Source organism: Ornithorhynchus anatinus, chromosome 16 (assembly GCF_004115215.2).
Source record: "Ornithorhynchus anatinus isolate Pmale09 chromosome 16, mOrnAna1.pri.v4, whole genome shotgun sequence".
In the NCBI taxonomy this organism is placed as follows: domain Eukaryota; kingdom Metazoa; phylum Chordata; class Mammalia; order Monotremata; family Ornithorhynchidae; genus Ornithorhynchus; species Ornithorhynchus anatinus.
In genome coordinates, this window is record NC_041743.1 from 8,947,202 (window position 1) to 8,962,588 (window position 15,387).

General features: G+C 39.5%; 1 protein-coding gene across 2 annotated transcripts in view; it reads left to right on the forward strand.

Annotated features, from left to right (window-relative positions):
• AXDND1 (axonemal dynein light chain domain containing 1) overlaps positions 1 to 15,387 on the forward strand; it is a 35,488-nt gene that overhangs the window by 16,840 nt on the left and 3,261 nt on the right. For both annotated transcript variants that reach the window (XM_007668938.3, XM_029081482.2), the window contains exons 13-24: positions 55 to 156; positions 1,832 to 1,995; positions 3,436 to 3,511; positions 4,237 to 4,471; positions 4,611 to 4,824; positions 5,215 to 5,308; positions 6,801 to 7,009; positions 8,672 to 8,762; positions 11,260 to 11,370; positions 12,195 to 12,326; positions 12,820 to 12,948; positions 14,828 to 14,919. In XM_007668938.3, the coding sequence (XP_007667128.2) occupies positions 55 to 156; positions 1,832 to 1,995; positions 3,436 to 3,511; positions 4,237 to 4,471; positions 4,611 to 4,824; positions 5,215 to 5,308; positions 6,801 to 7,009; positions 8,672 to 8,762; positions 11,260 to 11,370; positions 12,195 to 12,326; positions 12,820 to 12,948; positions 14,828 to 14,919 (1,649 nt within the window). The remainder of the gene's footprint in view (positions 1 to 54; positions 157 to 1,831; positions 1,996 to 3,435; positions 3,512 to 4,236; positions 4,472 to 4,610; positions 4,825 to 5,214; positions 5,309 to 6,800; positions 7,010 to 8,671; positions 8,763 to 11,259; positions 11,371 to 12,194; positions 12,327 to 12,819; positions 12,949 to 14,827; positions 14,920 to 15,387) is intronic.

Here is a 15,387-nt window from a genome sequence, read left to right on the forward strand (position 1 = left end):
TCCCACCTACAAATATCAACAATGAAAAATAATAATAGAAAATGTTTCTTTTAGATGATTGAAAGAAATAAACTAATGATGGCCAAAAGGCTTTATCTCAGCGAAAAGACTTGGACCAAACAAATCGAATACTTCATTGTAATGCTGGCATCCAAGGTAAATCTGAATTTAAGAGGCTTATGTTAGAGCACAGCTAATGTGTGCTTGTGCATGAAAATATAAGATCAATATTTTTCATTAAGCTTTTGGATTTATTTGCAGTTATTTGGGGAGATTCTTTTAAATTCCCATTTTCTTTTAGCGCTCTATTTACTTACCCTTTTTTGTCTTTTCTGTTCTCTCCCCTCTGTTTGAAAATACAATAAACATTAACTAAAGCTAGTGTCAACATTATCACCCTTGCACTTCTATTGGTAGTAGTCATGGGCAAACTCCAAATATCAAGTGATAAGTATGGACATGTTGGTTACATCCTTAAGACAACATCTGGAGTCTGTGAAACTGTGGACTGTAAAACTGTGAAACTGTAAAAGCTGTGAAACTATAAAATCTGGAGTCATGTTTTGTTTTGTTTTGTTGTCTGTCTCCCCCTTCTAGACTGTGAGCCCGTTGTTGGATAGGAATTGTTTCTATCTGTTGCCAAATTGTAATAATAATTAATAATGATGCTAATAATTATGGTATTTGTTAAGCGCTTACTATGTGCTGAGCACTGTTCTGTGTGCTGGGGTAGATACAGGGTAATCAGATTATCCCATGTGGGGCTCACATTTTTTAATACCCATTTTTACAGATGAGGTAACTGAGGCACAGAGAAGTTAAATGAATGCCCAAGGTCACAAAGCAGCCAAGTGGCGGAGCCAGAATTAGAATCCATGTCCTCTGACTGCCATGCCCTTCCTCTTTCCACTAAATCACGCTGCTTCTCTTAAATAATAATAATGGTATTTGTTAAGTGCTTACTATTTGCCAAGTACTGTTCTAAGCACTGGGTAGATACAAGGTAATCAGACTGTGCTATGTTGGGCTCACAATCTTAATCCCCATTTTCCAGATGAGGTAACTGAGGGCACTGAGAAGTTAAGCGGCTTGCCTAAGGTCACACAGCAGACAAGTGGCGGAGCAGGGATTAATTGTACTTTCCAAGTGCTCAGTACAGTGCTCTGCACACAGTAAGCGCTCAATAAATAAGATTGAATGAATGAATGAATGAAACTCTTAAAGAATTCAAAGTGATGATTAGAATAATTTCTGTCAATTTCACAGGGGCAAATCTGATCCCAAATGTTTCAAATGGCCTAGTTTTAAATCCCAACTCTTCTAACTTCGTTCATTCATTCATTCTTTCATCCAATCAATCGTAGATTGATTTAGAAATTGCAGTACTTTATAAAAACTTGGTTATCTGGCATGCTTGAAGAATGGGGATTGTCAAGTAATCAGGTATTGAAAAGTCAGGAATGCACAGCAGGGGATGCTGCATACTCACACAGAGGGCTCAGATGCCCCTGGAAACTCTGCCTCGGGTGAAAACTGGATTGAGAGAACCTTGTGGCTGAAACTCACTGATTGACTGAGGGTTGAACGATATTAGCAGCGAGTTTATGCAAACACAGTACAGCACCTACATCCCAGGAAGGATTCACATTTTGTAAATTCAAACATTGTAAATTCCTTCTAGAAGGATCATAGTATGTTGGCATGCCCCCTCAACCCATGCATTGGGGGATGGTGGGGGGGCATGCCAGATTCTAGAGCTTTCTTCGGGATAAAGAGCCCCAAGCAACATTTTATTGTATTTTGTTGTTTGTTTCCATCCATTGCGATATAGGACACATCTGACCTAGAAGAATTGCAGCAACTAACCATGAATTGGAGAAAAACTTTGGGCCACTTCAGACTAGCAGTGGAACAAAATGAAGAGTGCACCAGAGAGAAGCTGAGGCTAATTAAGACTGGTCTTTCCAAGTGGCTGAAGTACTTTCAGGAAAATAGGTGGGTCCCAGGGATGACAATTTTTCATTTTGAACATAGGGGTGAGGTTGAGAAGATGGGGCTTTGAGAGAACAGGGAAGGAAAAGGAAGGAAAAAAAGATGCGGAGGAATGAAGGAGGGAATTTGAAAGAGGAGGAAGGTGGAACAAAAGTGGGAAAAAAGAGGAAGCTAAAGATAGAAAAGAAGGAGCACTACCTCCTTCTCTAGCACCATCTTTCTGCTTTTTTCCCCTTTGGTGCTATTAAAAAAAAGCACCTGATTCTGCTATGTTACTGGCAGTAGTCCCTTGGCATTTGCAAGAGATTGGTTAGAGAACCCTTGAGAATACCATCTGCACCCCAGTGACAGCTACATTTAAAGCACTAGAAAGTTTATCCAACCACCCATGGCCATCTGGGCTTTCCTAGGGGACCCAGGTGGTGGCAAACCAGCCAGCCACTGGAGCAGCCTAGTTATGGCTGCTGGGACCAAAATGATAGCAGAAAACAGGGCTCAGGGCGGGACCCAGGGCCTGCTGGTACAGCCAGCTGCTAATAGGCGAAACCACTAACAAATCATTTTCAAATTCCAAGAGGCTACTCTATTATTATGCCAGGTTAATGGTAGCTGCAATCATCTAGATCTTCCAACTAGACTTTTATGTGTGCAATTTGGAGCTGTCTTTGAAGATCTCCTGGGAGCATTAGCTGCAGAATTCAAGGGACTCTGTATGTATGTGGCAGTTGACAGATAATTCTAGCCACCAACTTGCATTAGGGTTCAAGATAATGATTTTGGTGTCTGAAACTATGTAGTTTATATAGATTTCCCCTTTGCCTAGGCAATACATCAGCAGCCACTGTCAACAAGGATGGTTCTGCTCTGTTCTAGAGTATTGGAGGCCTAGGCCCCATGTGATCTTTAACTTACTCTCCCTAGAAGTCTGGCAAACACATTCCTTTTAACAGATGTAAAATTATATGCAGCGCTCATTAATACTTAATATTTTTCATGATATTTGTTAAGCAGTTTGTACAAAGCACTAAAATAAGTGCCAGTGAAAAATACAAGGTCATCCTTTAGACTGTAAGCTCATTATGGGCAGGGAACATGTCTGCTAATTCTGTTGTATTGTACTCTCCGAAGTGCCTAGTACAATGTTCTTCACATAACAAACACTCAATAAATACAACTGATTGATTCAGTCAATATCTCTGGCCCAGGTAGGTCTCTGGCTAAAAGGTTTGGAGGAAGACGGATACACTGGCAAATTGAATTAAAAACAGTTAAAGACAAGTACTTCTAAGAGTGAATAGTCTTCTAACTATCCTGCTATTCCATGAATGGATTCTCTCCCCAGTGAGAAGAGGAGAAGAAGAAGAGGGGCATAATATTTTTTGCTTTTTCTTCTGTCTTGACTCATACACCTTCTCATACTAATTCCTCTTCCCACTTCTCTAGTGTGAAGGAACAGTTAATTTCTCTCAAGGAAAATATTTCAAATAACATCCTAGAGGACTTCAAGGCTTGGGAAAATGTAAGCTGGTCTATGTTCGATTCTCTTTTCATTCCAAATTAGTATTTTTCTAAATATAGGTTAAGAAAACCTAACTTCGCTTCTGTTTTTCTGAACATTTACCTTCCTAAAGTGCACTCGAAATCCATCCTAATTTTGCTGTGGTTAACATGAGACTTAGTTCATTTGTGTGATGAGTTGAAATGATCTCCATTGTTAATAAAAGTGACGTATTTTGGGAAGTGGTATCTAAAAAATTTGTTCATTTTTAAAACCACCATAAACATAATTTTTTTCTGGGATTTTTCCATTTTCCCTCTTCTAGAGAATTGGGGTTTCTGGTACCCATGGTCAGCATGTGCTCATCTTTTTCTTTTTCCAAAATAAAATTATTACTTCAAAACTAAGATTTGGTTATTGTTAAGACTGACTTTGTAATTCAATATCATAAATTAAGCATAGCTGCTTTCACTAAATTTCTATGGTGGTGTGAGTTCATTTAGCCTTAAAGCCTGATAATTACTGTCTGAATTACTTTTTGTGTAACCTCCGCAAATCCATACCCTACAAATTAGGTCTCTGTAATAGAAGTTTATTGAGTGCAATGCATTGTACTAAGTACTTGGGAAAGTACACCAGAGCAAGAGATATATTTCTGCCCACCAGGAGCTTGCACTCAGAAGAGCCTCATCAGAAATTCTGTAGTGGATAACTGATTTCTTTTCTTTTTTTTTTTATGTTGCTAGATGCTGAGTGAGGATACACAACAATTTGGAGGAGATCAACTATTAGGGAAATTGGAGACCCTTAAGGTTGCTAATAATTTGCAGAAAAATTGGACAGAGCTGGGGCTATCTATGCTCCTCCGGCATAAGAGTCTTGATGGGGAGATGCCACCAGAGCTGCAACTCATGGAGGATATAAACCTCAATACTAAAAAACTTTGTGAAGAATATGATATAAGGGTATCCGGGGAGAATGGTAAGAAATCATCAAAGAATAATCTAATCAACAAAAAAAAGTTCTGACATGAATGTAGCTTAATTGTGGTGACCGATTTACTTTTCATTAGAAATCCAAGAACATCTCCACTTGTTTTTTCATTTGCTGTTTTTCGTAGGGTTGGCCAAGATCTTTCCAAGTTTAAACAATTGTTTAGAAAGCTGGGTTTTAAAGATGGAAACCGGCCAACAACGGACCAGAATGTCTCATGCTGATTGGATATCCCTGTATCAAAATATTCCTGAAATGTTGTCGCAGCTGAATGAGCTGCTAGCGACTGTGGGCAGTGCCCAGAAATTTGCAGATCGAAACAAGGAAGTTCCTCATGTCCCGTAAGTACCCCATCTAAATAATCTATTTGGCATTTTGGTTAATTTTTCTGTTCCCATTTGGAAGATGAAACAGAGGGGTAAATATGAATGAACCAAGATTTGATAGTGGAAAACCAATATTAAATGCTAAATTTAAATAACTTTAAAAAGTGAAAATTTTGACCTTGTAATTGCCTGAACTCATCAATTCTGTTCTGCCCCACTTCATCAGATGACTGCTACTTCTCCTTTCACTTGATAAATGGGTGAGAAAGAGTATGGATAGTGGAGTTATAGAGGTGTGGGTGTTGGGGGTGTATGTGTGATATAAGAAATAATTTATCTTTTTAGCTGATAGGTACTTAGATCCAGATTAAGACACTTGATTATTTCTTTTGATATTTCCTTCAGAGTGGTCCAAGCTAATGTGTTTAACATGATTCAACACTGGATTTTAACTATGACTAGTGGGACTGAAAAAGAAAACATTGGACTTCATCAACAAGTATGTAGTAATAATAAGGAAGTAGGAAAGTCCTCTAGACTGTAAACTAGTTGTGGGCAGGGATCGGGCCCACCAATTCTCTTATATATTACTCTCCCAAATGCTTAGTACAGTGTTCTGCACACGGTAAGAGCTCAAAAATACAATTGATTGATAAGAATGAAGCTCATTTAGTCCTCTTTGTGATAACATCCTTTCCTCCGGGGGAGTCTTGGAGGTTTTTTATACTTATATCTTCCTTGAATTTAGGCTGTTTGGCTGAACTGTTAGGGGCACTTACCAAGCCTATTTAGGGGAGCCCAAGGCCATCCAAATATGATTCTCTCTCATCTCTGCTAAAGAGTCTGCTAAGGGTTAAAAAGAAAAAAACTGCACCAGCAAAATTGCGGAGTGGAACACACAGTCACAATTAGGGCCAGATAGAGCATGAGGGGATGAGCTTTGATTAAATGATCTCAGTACATTTTATGGACTTAATCTGTTACTAATAAGCATGTATATTAAACGTGACACAATTGACAGAAGCATAAAGACAAAAAAGGCAATATACATCAAACTGGGGCAGAAACATATAAACAAAATTAATTTGAATACCTACAAGATCATAAAGAAGCAGTGTGGGAAAGCTTCGGTCTGGGAATCGGGTGACCCAGGTTTTAATCCCAGTTTTGCCACTGGCCTGCTGTGTGATCTTAGGGAAATCATTTAATTTCTCTGTACCTCAGTTTCCTCATCTGCAAAATGGGAATATGATTCCTATTCTCTGTATTTCTTAGGCTATGTAAGCCTCTTACGGGTCAAAGAGTGGGTCTGATCTGAGTATCTTGTATCTACCCCAGCACATACCCAAGCCCAATGTCTGGGACTCAGTAAGTGCTTCATAAGTTCCATTTTTTAAAAAAACAATACTAATGAAGAATTCCTGGAGTGATTGAATTGATTTTAATCAAGGGATTAATTGGGGATAGTATTGCACAAGAGATGGATCTTTGATAGAATTTTGGAAAAGAGGAAGAAGGTGAAATACCTCTGGCCTGGAACACCCTTCCTCCTCATATCTGACTAAGAGTGACTCTTCCCCCGTTTTCAAAGCCCTGTTGAAGGCACATCTCAAGAGACCTTCCATGACTAAGCTCTCCTTTACTCTTCTTCCACTCCCTCTATGTCACCCTGACTTGCTCCCTTTATTCATCCCTTCTCCCAGCCCTGCAGCACTTATGTACATATCTGCAATTTATTTATATTGATATGTCTCCCCACCTGGAATGCATGCTTGCTGTGGGCAGGGAATGCATCTGATAATTATTGTATCGTACTCTCCAAGCACTTAGTACATACAATAAGCGCTCACAAAATATGATTGACTGACTAGAGGTGCTTTAATACTCCTGAAATCAGAATTTTGGTATAATAGTCATTTTCAATTCTGAATACAACGTGGCTTTAACTGGGTGCTTTTCAAATGGCTCTCTTTTAATATTTATTTCTTCAGGTTACAGAACTGCATACAGCCATGGTCCACTGGATGGTGAATCTGCTTATCACAGTTATACCCAACCACACTGAAAAGGACTCTCTCCCAAAAACTGAATTAGATATCTTTGAGGAGAAAGAGTTCTATGATGTAGGAATCTCAAAACTGGAGCTGGAGGCCATTGGTCTGGCTAAAAGACTGAGCAAATTCTCCAGCTACATAATGAGGTAAAGTTTTCTTTTTATTATTTATTTTTATATTGCTTTCTGCCCTAGTAGAAAAAAATATGTGTGAAGTTGTCATAGTGGTAGATATTTCAGTCAAATAAGAAGTGTGAGCCTCAGTCTTATAATTTCTGGGGAAGAGGTGAGAACCAAGAACCTACCCAAGGTATTGATTGTAATAATGGGAGTTTGGGTAGCATCACCCACACTTTCTTAGCCTTGCCAGCAGTGTTTCTACTGAGGCAGGGTTGCCGCACATCGTGAAGCACATACAGGAGTTTTCATGCACAACCCATTTACTCTGTAAGTGGCCACAGCGTAGTAGTGTTAAGATATATGTGAGCCTTTTAAAACATTTGGACCTAAATTTGGGGCCTAAAAATGTCAAACAGCAGCTTCCAGTTAGAAGTGATTTGTAAAAATAAGGGGACCAAAAGAGAGCAGTGAAAAACCAACTTAGAGCAGGAAGGAAATATGCTGGGAGAACTAAGTCCTTTTTGGCTTCTGTGACCGTGAATGTTAGCCTTGGCCAATGTACTTGAACCTGTAACACTGTACTAAGCGCTGGAGTAGATACAAGATAATCATGTCAGACATAGTCCCTGTCTCACATGGGGCTCTCAGACTAAGAGGGAGGATGAACAGGTATTGAATCCACAGTTTACAGATGAGGAAACTGGGGCACAGGGAAGTTAAACTCACACAACAGGCAAGTGGGATTAGAATCCATGTCCTCTGACTCCCAGGCCCGTGCTTTTTCCAGGAGGCCACACTACTTCTCGTCCATATAGGTGCCAGCTTTCATTTTTGTGAGGGGTTGGATGGAGGCTGAGACCACGGGTAAGAGCTACAGGTCCAGAAAGCCACTGTTTTACATCTTTTCAGTCCTGGTTGGAATTTACAGATCTCATTAGAGTCCTGGGATAAGCGAAACTGGGCATTCAGCTCAAAAAGCATTGGAGATGTCTGTCCCCCGCCCCACTTGGAGCTCATACCTAACTTTGAGATTAAAGAATAAAGTATACTGGAAATGAAAGCTTTTGATGAGAATTTACTCTGAATTATCATCGATAATAAATATTAGCAAACAGATTCCATTTTGAAAATACTCATCTTCACTACCTTGAAGATCCAAGAAGGTAAACATAAAGAACAAGATTAGGTCCAATGACAAAGATAACATCTTTTACCAAGGACCTCTCTGGAGTGGCATGCTTAGCCACTGAAGTACCACTCAAGCAAAGAAGATTATAAAGTGGTTGGGTTCTCTTCGTATAGAAATTATGTAATAAAGTACAATAACCTCAACTCAGAGCAGGGACCTGAGAGTCAGAAGGACCTGGGTTCTAATTCCACCTCCGCCACTTGTCTGCTGTGTGACCTTGGGCAAGTCACTTCAATTCTCTGAGCCTCAGTTCCCTCATCTGTAAAATGGAGATTAAGACTATGAGACCCATGTGGAACAGAGACTATATCCAACCTGATTAGCTTGTTTCTACCCTAGCACATAGTAAGCACTTAACAAATGCCACTATTATTATTATTGTTATTATTAATAAAATGCAGTAATCTCTCCATGCCCTATTGCTCTTTGTAATCCATCTCCCATGATGGGTCTTTGAGGACTTTTGTGGAAAGTTGGAGAATATCATTGTGTTTCCTCAGCTGCTGTAATGATATGGTGACAGCATTCACTCTGCAGGAAATAGCCAAGACAGATTCTAATGATTATCTGAAGGAGCTGAAGAAAATTAAGGTAATTGCTTCCTGTTCTCTTTGTGTGTTCCCTAAGCCAACTTCACTCTCTGTTGCATATATTGCAATGACAGGATGATGGGAAGAGGAAGTCACATTACCAGAAGAAATAAGGAAGGTCCTCATAGAAACAAAGCAAAATGTTGGGAGACAGTAGGAAATCACGTACTTCCAAATCAAGCAGTTATTTTTATTGAGCACTTACTGTGTACAGAGCACTGTACTAAGCACTCCAAATGTTACTGTCTTCCATAGCAAACTCAGTTCTAGAGTTCAGTAATGCTAGGTGTGAGTTAATTATCAACTGCCCCCAGTTCTTCTATTACAAACTGTGCATAAGGAAAACTTGTGCTGTGTATATGCCCCCAGGCAGTTTCTTCAGCAAAACAGCACACCTAGCACCAAAAGACTCACTTTGTTGGAAGATTGCTAATTCCCTAACCCCATTCTAGTCAAAACAGATATTGAAAACACACATTGTGGTAGAACTGAGTGTCAGAACTTTCAATGAGATACATTTTATTTTTTAATCTGCACAGATTCTTCTCTTTCCCTTTTTCAAACTTATTAGGACACTTCATTCTCAATCTGGATTTTGTTTTTGCCTAAAATTTAGTCTTACTCGAATATCTGTTACTCTGTGAATGGGTAATGGGCTTTCAGATTCTCCTCAGGTAAAGGAAAATAGTTCTGGACTGACGTGCTATTTTTGATTAACTGTACAATGGCAAAACGTAAGTGGGCTGTTCCTTAAATAGCTCATATCTAAAATCTTACTGAATAATAAAATCCTTAGTGGTGCATGCTTAAAAAGGGGCTCTAATGTCCAAAATAAAATTTCTTAAAAGCCCTTTGCATATTAAATCACTTTGATTACAGTGAACTTTTCCTAAATATTTGCTCATTTAGGCTTGAATGCAATTTGAAAGCCTATGTTCTGGGTTGGAACACCCTCCCCCTTCATATATGACAGATCACCACTCTCCCTACCTTCAAAACATTATTAAAATCACAGTTCCAGGTGGCCTTTCCTATCTAGATCCTCATCTCCCCTTCTCCCTTCTGCATCACTTATGCATTTGAATCTATACCCTTTAATGACTTGATAGTCACCACAGCATGTATATCTGTAATTTATTTTACTATGTGTCTCCCTCTGTAGACTGTAGGCTCATTATGGGCAGAGATCGTGTATACCATCTTTGTTATATTGTACTCTCCCAGGACTTTTCACCCAGTAAATGCTCAATAAATACAATAATAATAATAATAATAATATTGGTATTTGTTAAGCACTTACTATGTGCAGAGCACTGTTCTAAGCACTAGGGTAGATAAAGGGTAATCAGGTTGTCCCACATGAGGCTCAAGTCTTAATTCCCATTTTACAGACGAGGTAACTGAGGCACAGAGAAGTGAAGTGACTTGCCCACAGTCACACAGCTGCCAAGTGGCAGAGCCGGCATTCAAACCCATGACCTCTGACTCCCAAGCCCGTGCTCTTTCCACTGAGCTTGGGTTGGGAGTAAGAGGACGTGGATTCTAATCCCAGCTCCGCCACTTGTCTGCCGAGTGACTTTGGGCAAGCCACTTTCATTCATTCATTCAATCGTATTTATTGAGTATTTACTATATGAGAGCACTGTACTAAATGCTTGGAAAATACAATTCAGAAGTAGAGAGAGAGACAATCCCTGCCCACCCTGGGTTACAATCTAGAAGGGGAAGACAGGCATCAAAACAAGTAAACAAGCATCAATATAAGTAAATAGAATTATAGATATAAACACAGCAAAACAAGTAAACAGGGATCAATATAAAGCCACTTAACTTCTCTGTCCCTCAGTTATCTCATCTTTAAAATGAGTATTAAAACTGTGATCCCCCAGTGGGACAACCTGATTACCTTGTATCTACCCCAGCGCTTAGAACAGTGCTCGGCATATAATAAGTGTTTAACAAATACATTATTATTATTATTATCCATATTTTAGTTATTTTAATGTCTGTCTCCCCCTCTAGACTGAAAGCTTCTTGTGGGCATGGCATATGTCTACCAACCCTGTTGTATTGTACTTTCCCAAGTATTTAGTACAGTTTTCCGCTCCTGGTAAGCACTCCATAAATACCACTGATTGATGATTAAGACTTCTAGTACATGATTAGGATACCTGTAAAACAATATTACAACTCAATTCTGCCAAAACACATCTTTTCACTAGACATTTTGGATAGACTATGACAGTAGAGGGGTCTAATTCAGAGCTACCTGAAGTATAAAGTTATTTGGCCTAAATTAAAAAGAGTTATTGAATACATCATTCAATTTAAAGGACTTGTGTTGTTATTTGAAATATTTCTTAATATTGAAATGTTTCAAGTAGAATTTTTCTAATAAAAAATTTTCTTCATTTGATGGTCAAGAGGAACATCACAGTACCATGTGGATAAAGTCTTGAGCTTCTCATAGGGTAGACTGTACCCCTGTTCTCTTTTAGGTAGAGTGTTTGAATTGGATTAACACCTGCAATCTCCTCCTTTCTGGGATCAAAGGCAGAAGAGTGTCTTTATTATCACCAGAAGAGCTGGAAAATCTACTTGGACAAGAGGTACTTAAATCAGACCTTAGTGTTTGATAAAAGATCACCACTTTTATTTTGGGTAGGATAACCAACTATAATAGAGTAGCTTATACGAAACCAAAAAAACTTGTGTTTGATTTCCAGATTGAGTTCTATGCCAAACCTTCTGCTCTAAGACAACTGCTAGTTGTTAGTCTTAGATATTAGAATCATAAATCTCATTTAAATAAGAAGTTATTATTCATTTCCTAGAGAATTATTTTGTGTATTTTTATTGGTTGGTTGATTAAAATGAGAAAGAGTTGTTGGAGGAGGTTAGCTTTTAGAAGGGCTTGGAATGTGGGAGTGCTCTGGAGAGGAATTCTGAATTCTAAATGGACCCAGAATTGATATGCATGACAAGATAACTTGTTACAGAATCAGTGAAAAGCCTGACTCAGACTATATACACTAAGTATTGTTTACTTTAATCCTTGACATACTGGCTATGGCCAGAGAATAGAGACTATAACGTTTTAAAGCAGGTATCAGGTCTACTTTGAAGTGACGCTGCATAGTTGTTGCATTTATGATATCAGGATCAAACTCTATCTACGCAACAGGGGTGTCAGTCTATTGTGAGCTGTCAATCCATTGTGTTAAACTTCTGGAGATTAGTAACATCCTGTTTGATATTAGTAAGGGATGCATTTAGAGGCAGAGGCCCTCCGCCCCCCTCTTTTCCTCCTCCCCCCTCTGAAAAAGTGCAGGTATGGCAGGTTACCCACAGGCTACAAAGAAAATTACCAAATGTCTCCAGATTAATGGCTGGCCTATTAATAATATAATGTAATATCATTATTTTACTTTAGCTCCTTCCAGAAGAGACCCAACCCCTAAAGGAATCTACTAATGCTAGTGAGGAGTCTTCTTATGATTTAACAGACATCAGGAGACAGAGTTTCATGGATAAGTCTGAGGGTGAAGGGGAGTCAATGGCAGAGGTAAGAATTTGTTGTTCAAAAATTTCCTTTTTAGAAATTTCCTTTTCAAAGCAGTGTGGCCTAGTGGAAAGGGCATAGGCCTGGGAGTCAGAGACACTGGGTTCTAATCCTGGTTCTGCCACTTACCTGCTGGGTGACCTTGGACAAATCACTTCTCTGTGCCTCAGTTCCTTCATCTGCAAAATGGGGATTCAGTACCTATTCTCCCTCCTACTTAGACTGTGAGCCCAGGTGGGATTTGATCATCTTATATCTATCCCAGCTCTTAGTTCAATGCTTGGTTCATAGTAAGCACTTAACAAATACTATGATTACAATTATAATAACAATAGCAATAATAATAATAATATGCCATTGGCCTGCATGCCATGAACTCTGGAACTACTGTATAGAGCAAACCAAGACTTTGCAGATGAATGGAGCTGAAATCCCCTCTGGCACACTGCTGGTCTAGAACCCATAAAAAACTGCTTCTTTCATTTTCTTTCTATAGGATATTTCACCTCCTGACACCAGAAGAGAAAGTAGGAAAATGACCCAGGAAGAGTTTATTAGATATGTAGGGCCAGATCTAAATGTCCACTCGAAGCCTCTGATGGGAGAGCAAGTGCCAGTTACAGGGGTATGTACCTTCGTTATGAATGAGCCCACTTTGCTTGAGTGAATTGAGTGAATTCATCCTTTAATGAAAAAGGCCTGGATCCTTGAAAGCTTTGATTTTTATCCTCTGGTCTCCAGGAGCTCTTAATCATTACTTGCTTTTCCGAGTTCCTCACAACATCACTCCTTTAGCCTCCCTAAACTTAGAAGTTACCTTCCTTATCTTTCTTCTCACCAACAGTATTTATCAAGGGCCTACAATGGGCAAAGCGCTGTAATTAGATGCTGAAGGCATCTGCCACAAGTAAATGACATGGTAACTGTTTTACGGAGAGACCCTTAAATTGTTTTTCCAGGACCACCTTTCTTTTGAAACCTGAGTCTCATTCCTGCTTTGATTTTTAAACGTTCTTCTTGAGAAACCTCCTTCTTAGTCTTCGTTTCTCTTTCTCATCCCTAACGTCTCTGACCACCCACCACTTGCTCTATAGGTACTACAATAGTGTGGACATATCAGAGGGTACTCGAGCCTAATTTTCATTGCCAGAATCTTCTAGACCTGCCTTACCCGATCTAGACTTCTCTGGATATCTTGGGACATCTATTTGGTCTTCTGCCACCCATGTGTCCCGATGCCTGATTACCTGGACTCCACCCCAGTTCATGGTAGTTTCCCTGAAGAAAAGTGTGAAAAATTCTAGTGTTGTGGAAAATAACTTTCTGGAAGTTTCTTGCTCTAGCATAATCATCATCAACCACTACCACTTACTGGAGGTGGAGAACTGAACTAGGCACTTAGGAGACATTGAAAAGAAGTATAAAACATGATTCTTGCCTTTAAGGAGCTGGAGCTGACACTCTATTGTGTACATCAAGTTGACATAAATCAATGAAACAATGGCTGTAGGAGAGGAGGTATACATGAGCACAGAAATCTCTTGCAGGGGCAGGAGTGCTGAGATGACTGAGGGCCCGGCATGACCAGAAAGGTGGGGGCATTAATGAATGGCACCTGGAGGAGGTGGCTTATTTAAAATGCTTTTATTTGAATTGTCAAGGCTGCAGCTGGCACAGCTGTGGCTCATGATACTGAATCACAGACCAAAACCCACTTCTGTAAATAGCATCCCTAGTTGTTGCACGAGAGGCTTATCTGGGACATAGGAGACTTCAGGATGATGGTAGCATTAGCAGAAAAGGAGAGTCCATGACTGGGACTAAGAGAAGGAGAGAGGGAAAGCAGGTATAGAAGTGAAAATTTTTAACAAAAATTTAAGATCCTACTCCCTCCCACTTTCCTCTGCTTTCTACTAGAGAAAGGCAGTTTGGTCTGTTGAAGCTTTGGACTCGGGGGCCGGGCTTGAATCTTATTCTTGCCTCAGCTGATACACAGTGTGGTTGTGAACAGTCTATTCTCTTCATGTCTGATTCTCCTTCCAAAATTTAAGGATTGCCACCTATCTACTTTTCTAGGGACTATATAAGGAAATATCTTTGTATTCTGGAAGACATGGAATTTATATAAAATATTCTTTCTCTCTTGCCAAGGAAAATGTTTAGTACATTACAATCATCGAGCTTTCAGATTTGCTTGGAATTTTATTAATCTTTGTAGACTGTCGATCTGTACTATTCCTTCCCTTTCTAGTTTCCTTGTTACAGGGTCTGTATTCTTCCAGTTTTTCATCTTAGCCTGAAACAGAGTGAAATGGGATTATCCCAAAAAACCTAGTCCATGCTGCTGTCTCTGTGTATATCCCTCTAGACCATAGCTCCTTATGGGCAGGAAACCCATCTAACCAGTCTGTTGTATTCTCTCAAGTGGTTAGCACAGTGCTCTGCCCATAGTAAATGCTCAGTAAGTATCACTGACTGATTCAAACATGTATTTCTTTTCTTAGAAAGGAATGGTTGCTAGCATTGCATTCACCCGCCAGGACAAGAAGAAATTTGATGTACTGACAGTTATTGAACATCTTCAAATGAAGCTCTTGTAAGTACTGAGCAGTGTCATTAAGGATAAGGGAAGAGAAGGGCAGCTGTGAACCTTGTTGGTTGTGTGCTCATGTAGGCAACATAAAACTTTAAATGCAGTTCTGCCCAGACCCTGGATCCCCACCTTTGAGCCCTTTGCAAGCTAGATTTGGCCAATGAGAATTCAGGGCAACTGAGAACCCAGGATACATTTGAGCATTTGATATTTGCCCACCCTTCACCCTACAGCACTTATGTGCATATCTTTATGTAAAATATTGTAAATTATTTATATTAATGTCCATCTCCCCATCTAGACAGTAAACCTATTGTGGGCAGGAAATCTGTCAACTCTGTTGTAGTGTACTCTCCCAAGTGCTTAGTACAGTATTCTGCAAACAGAAAGCGCTCAGTTAAATACCATTGATGAATTGGGTGAAGTGGGGGAATCCAGGTGCATCCTAGCTCTCCTGCAGCCTTGAATTCT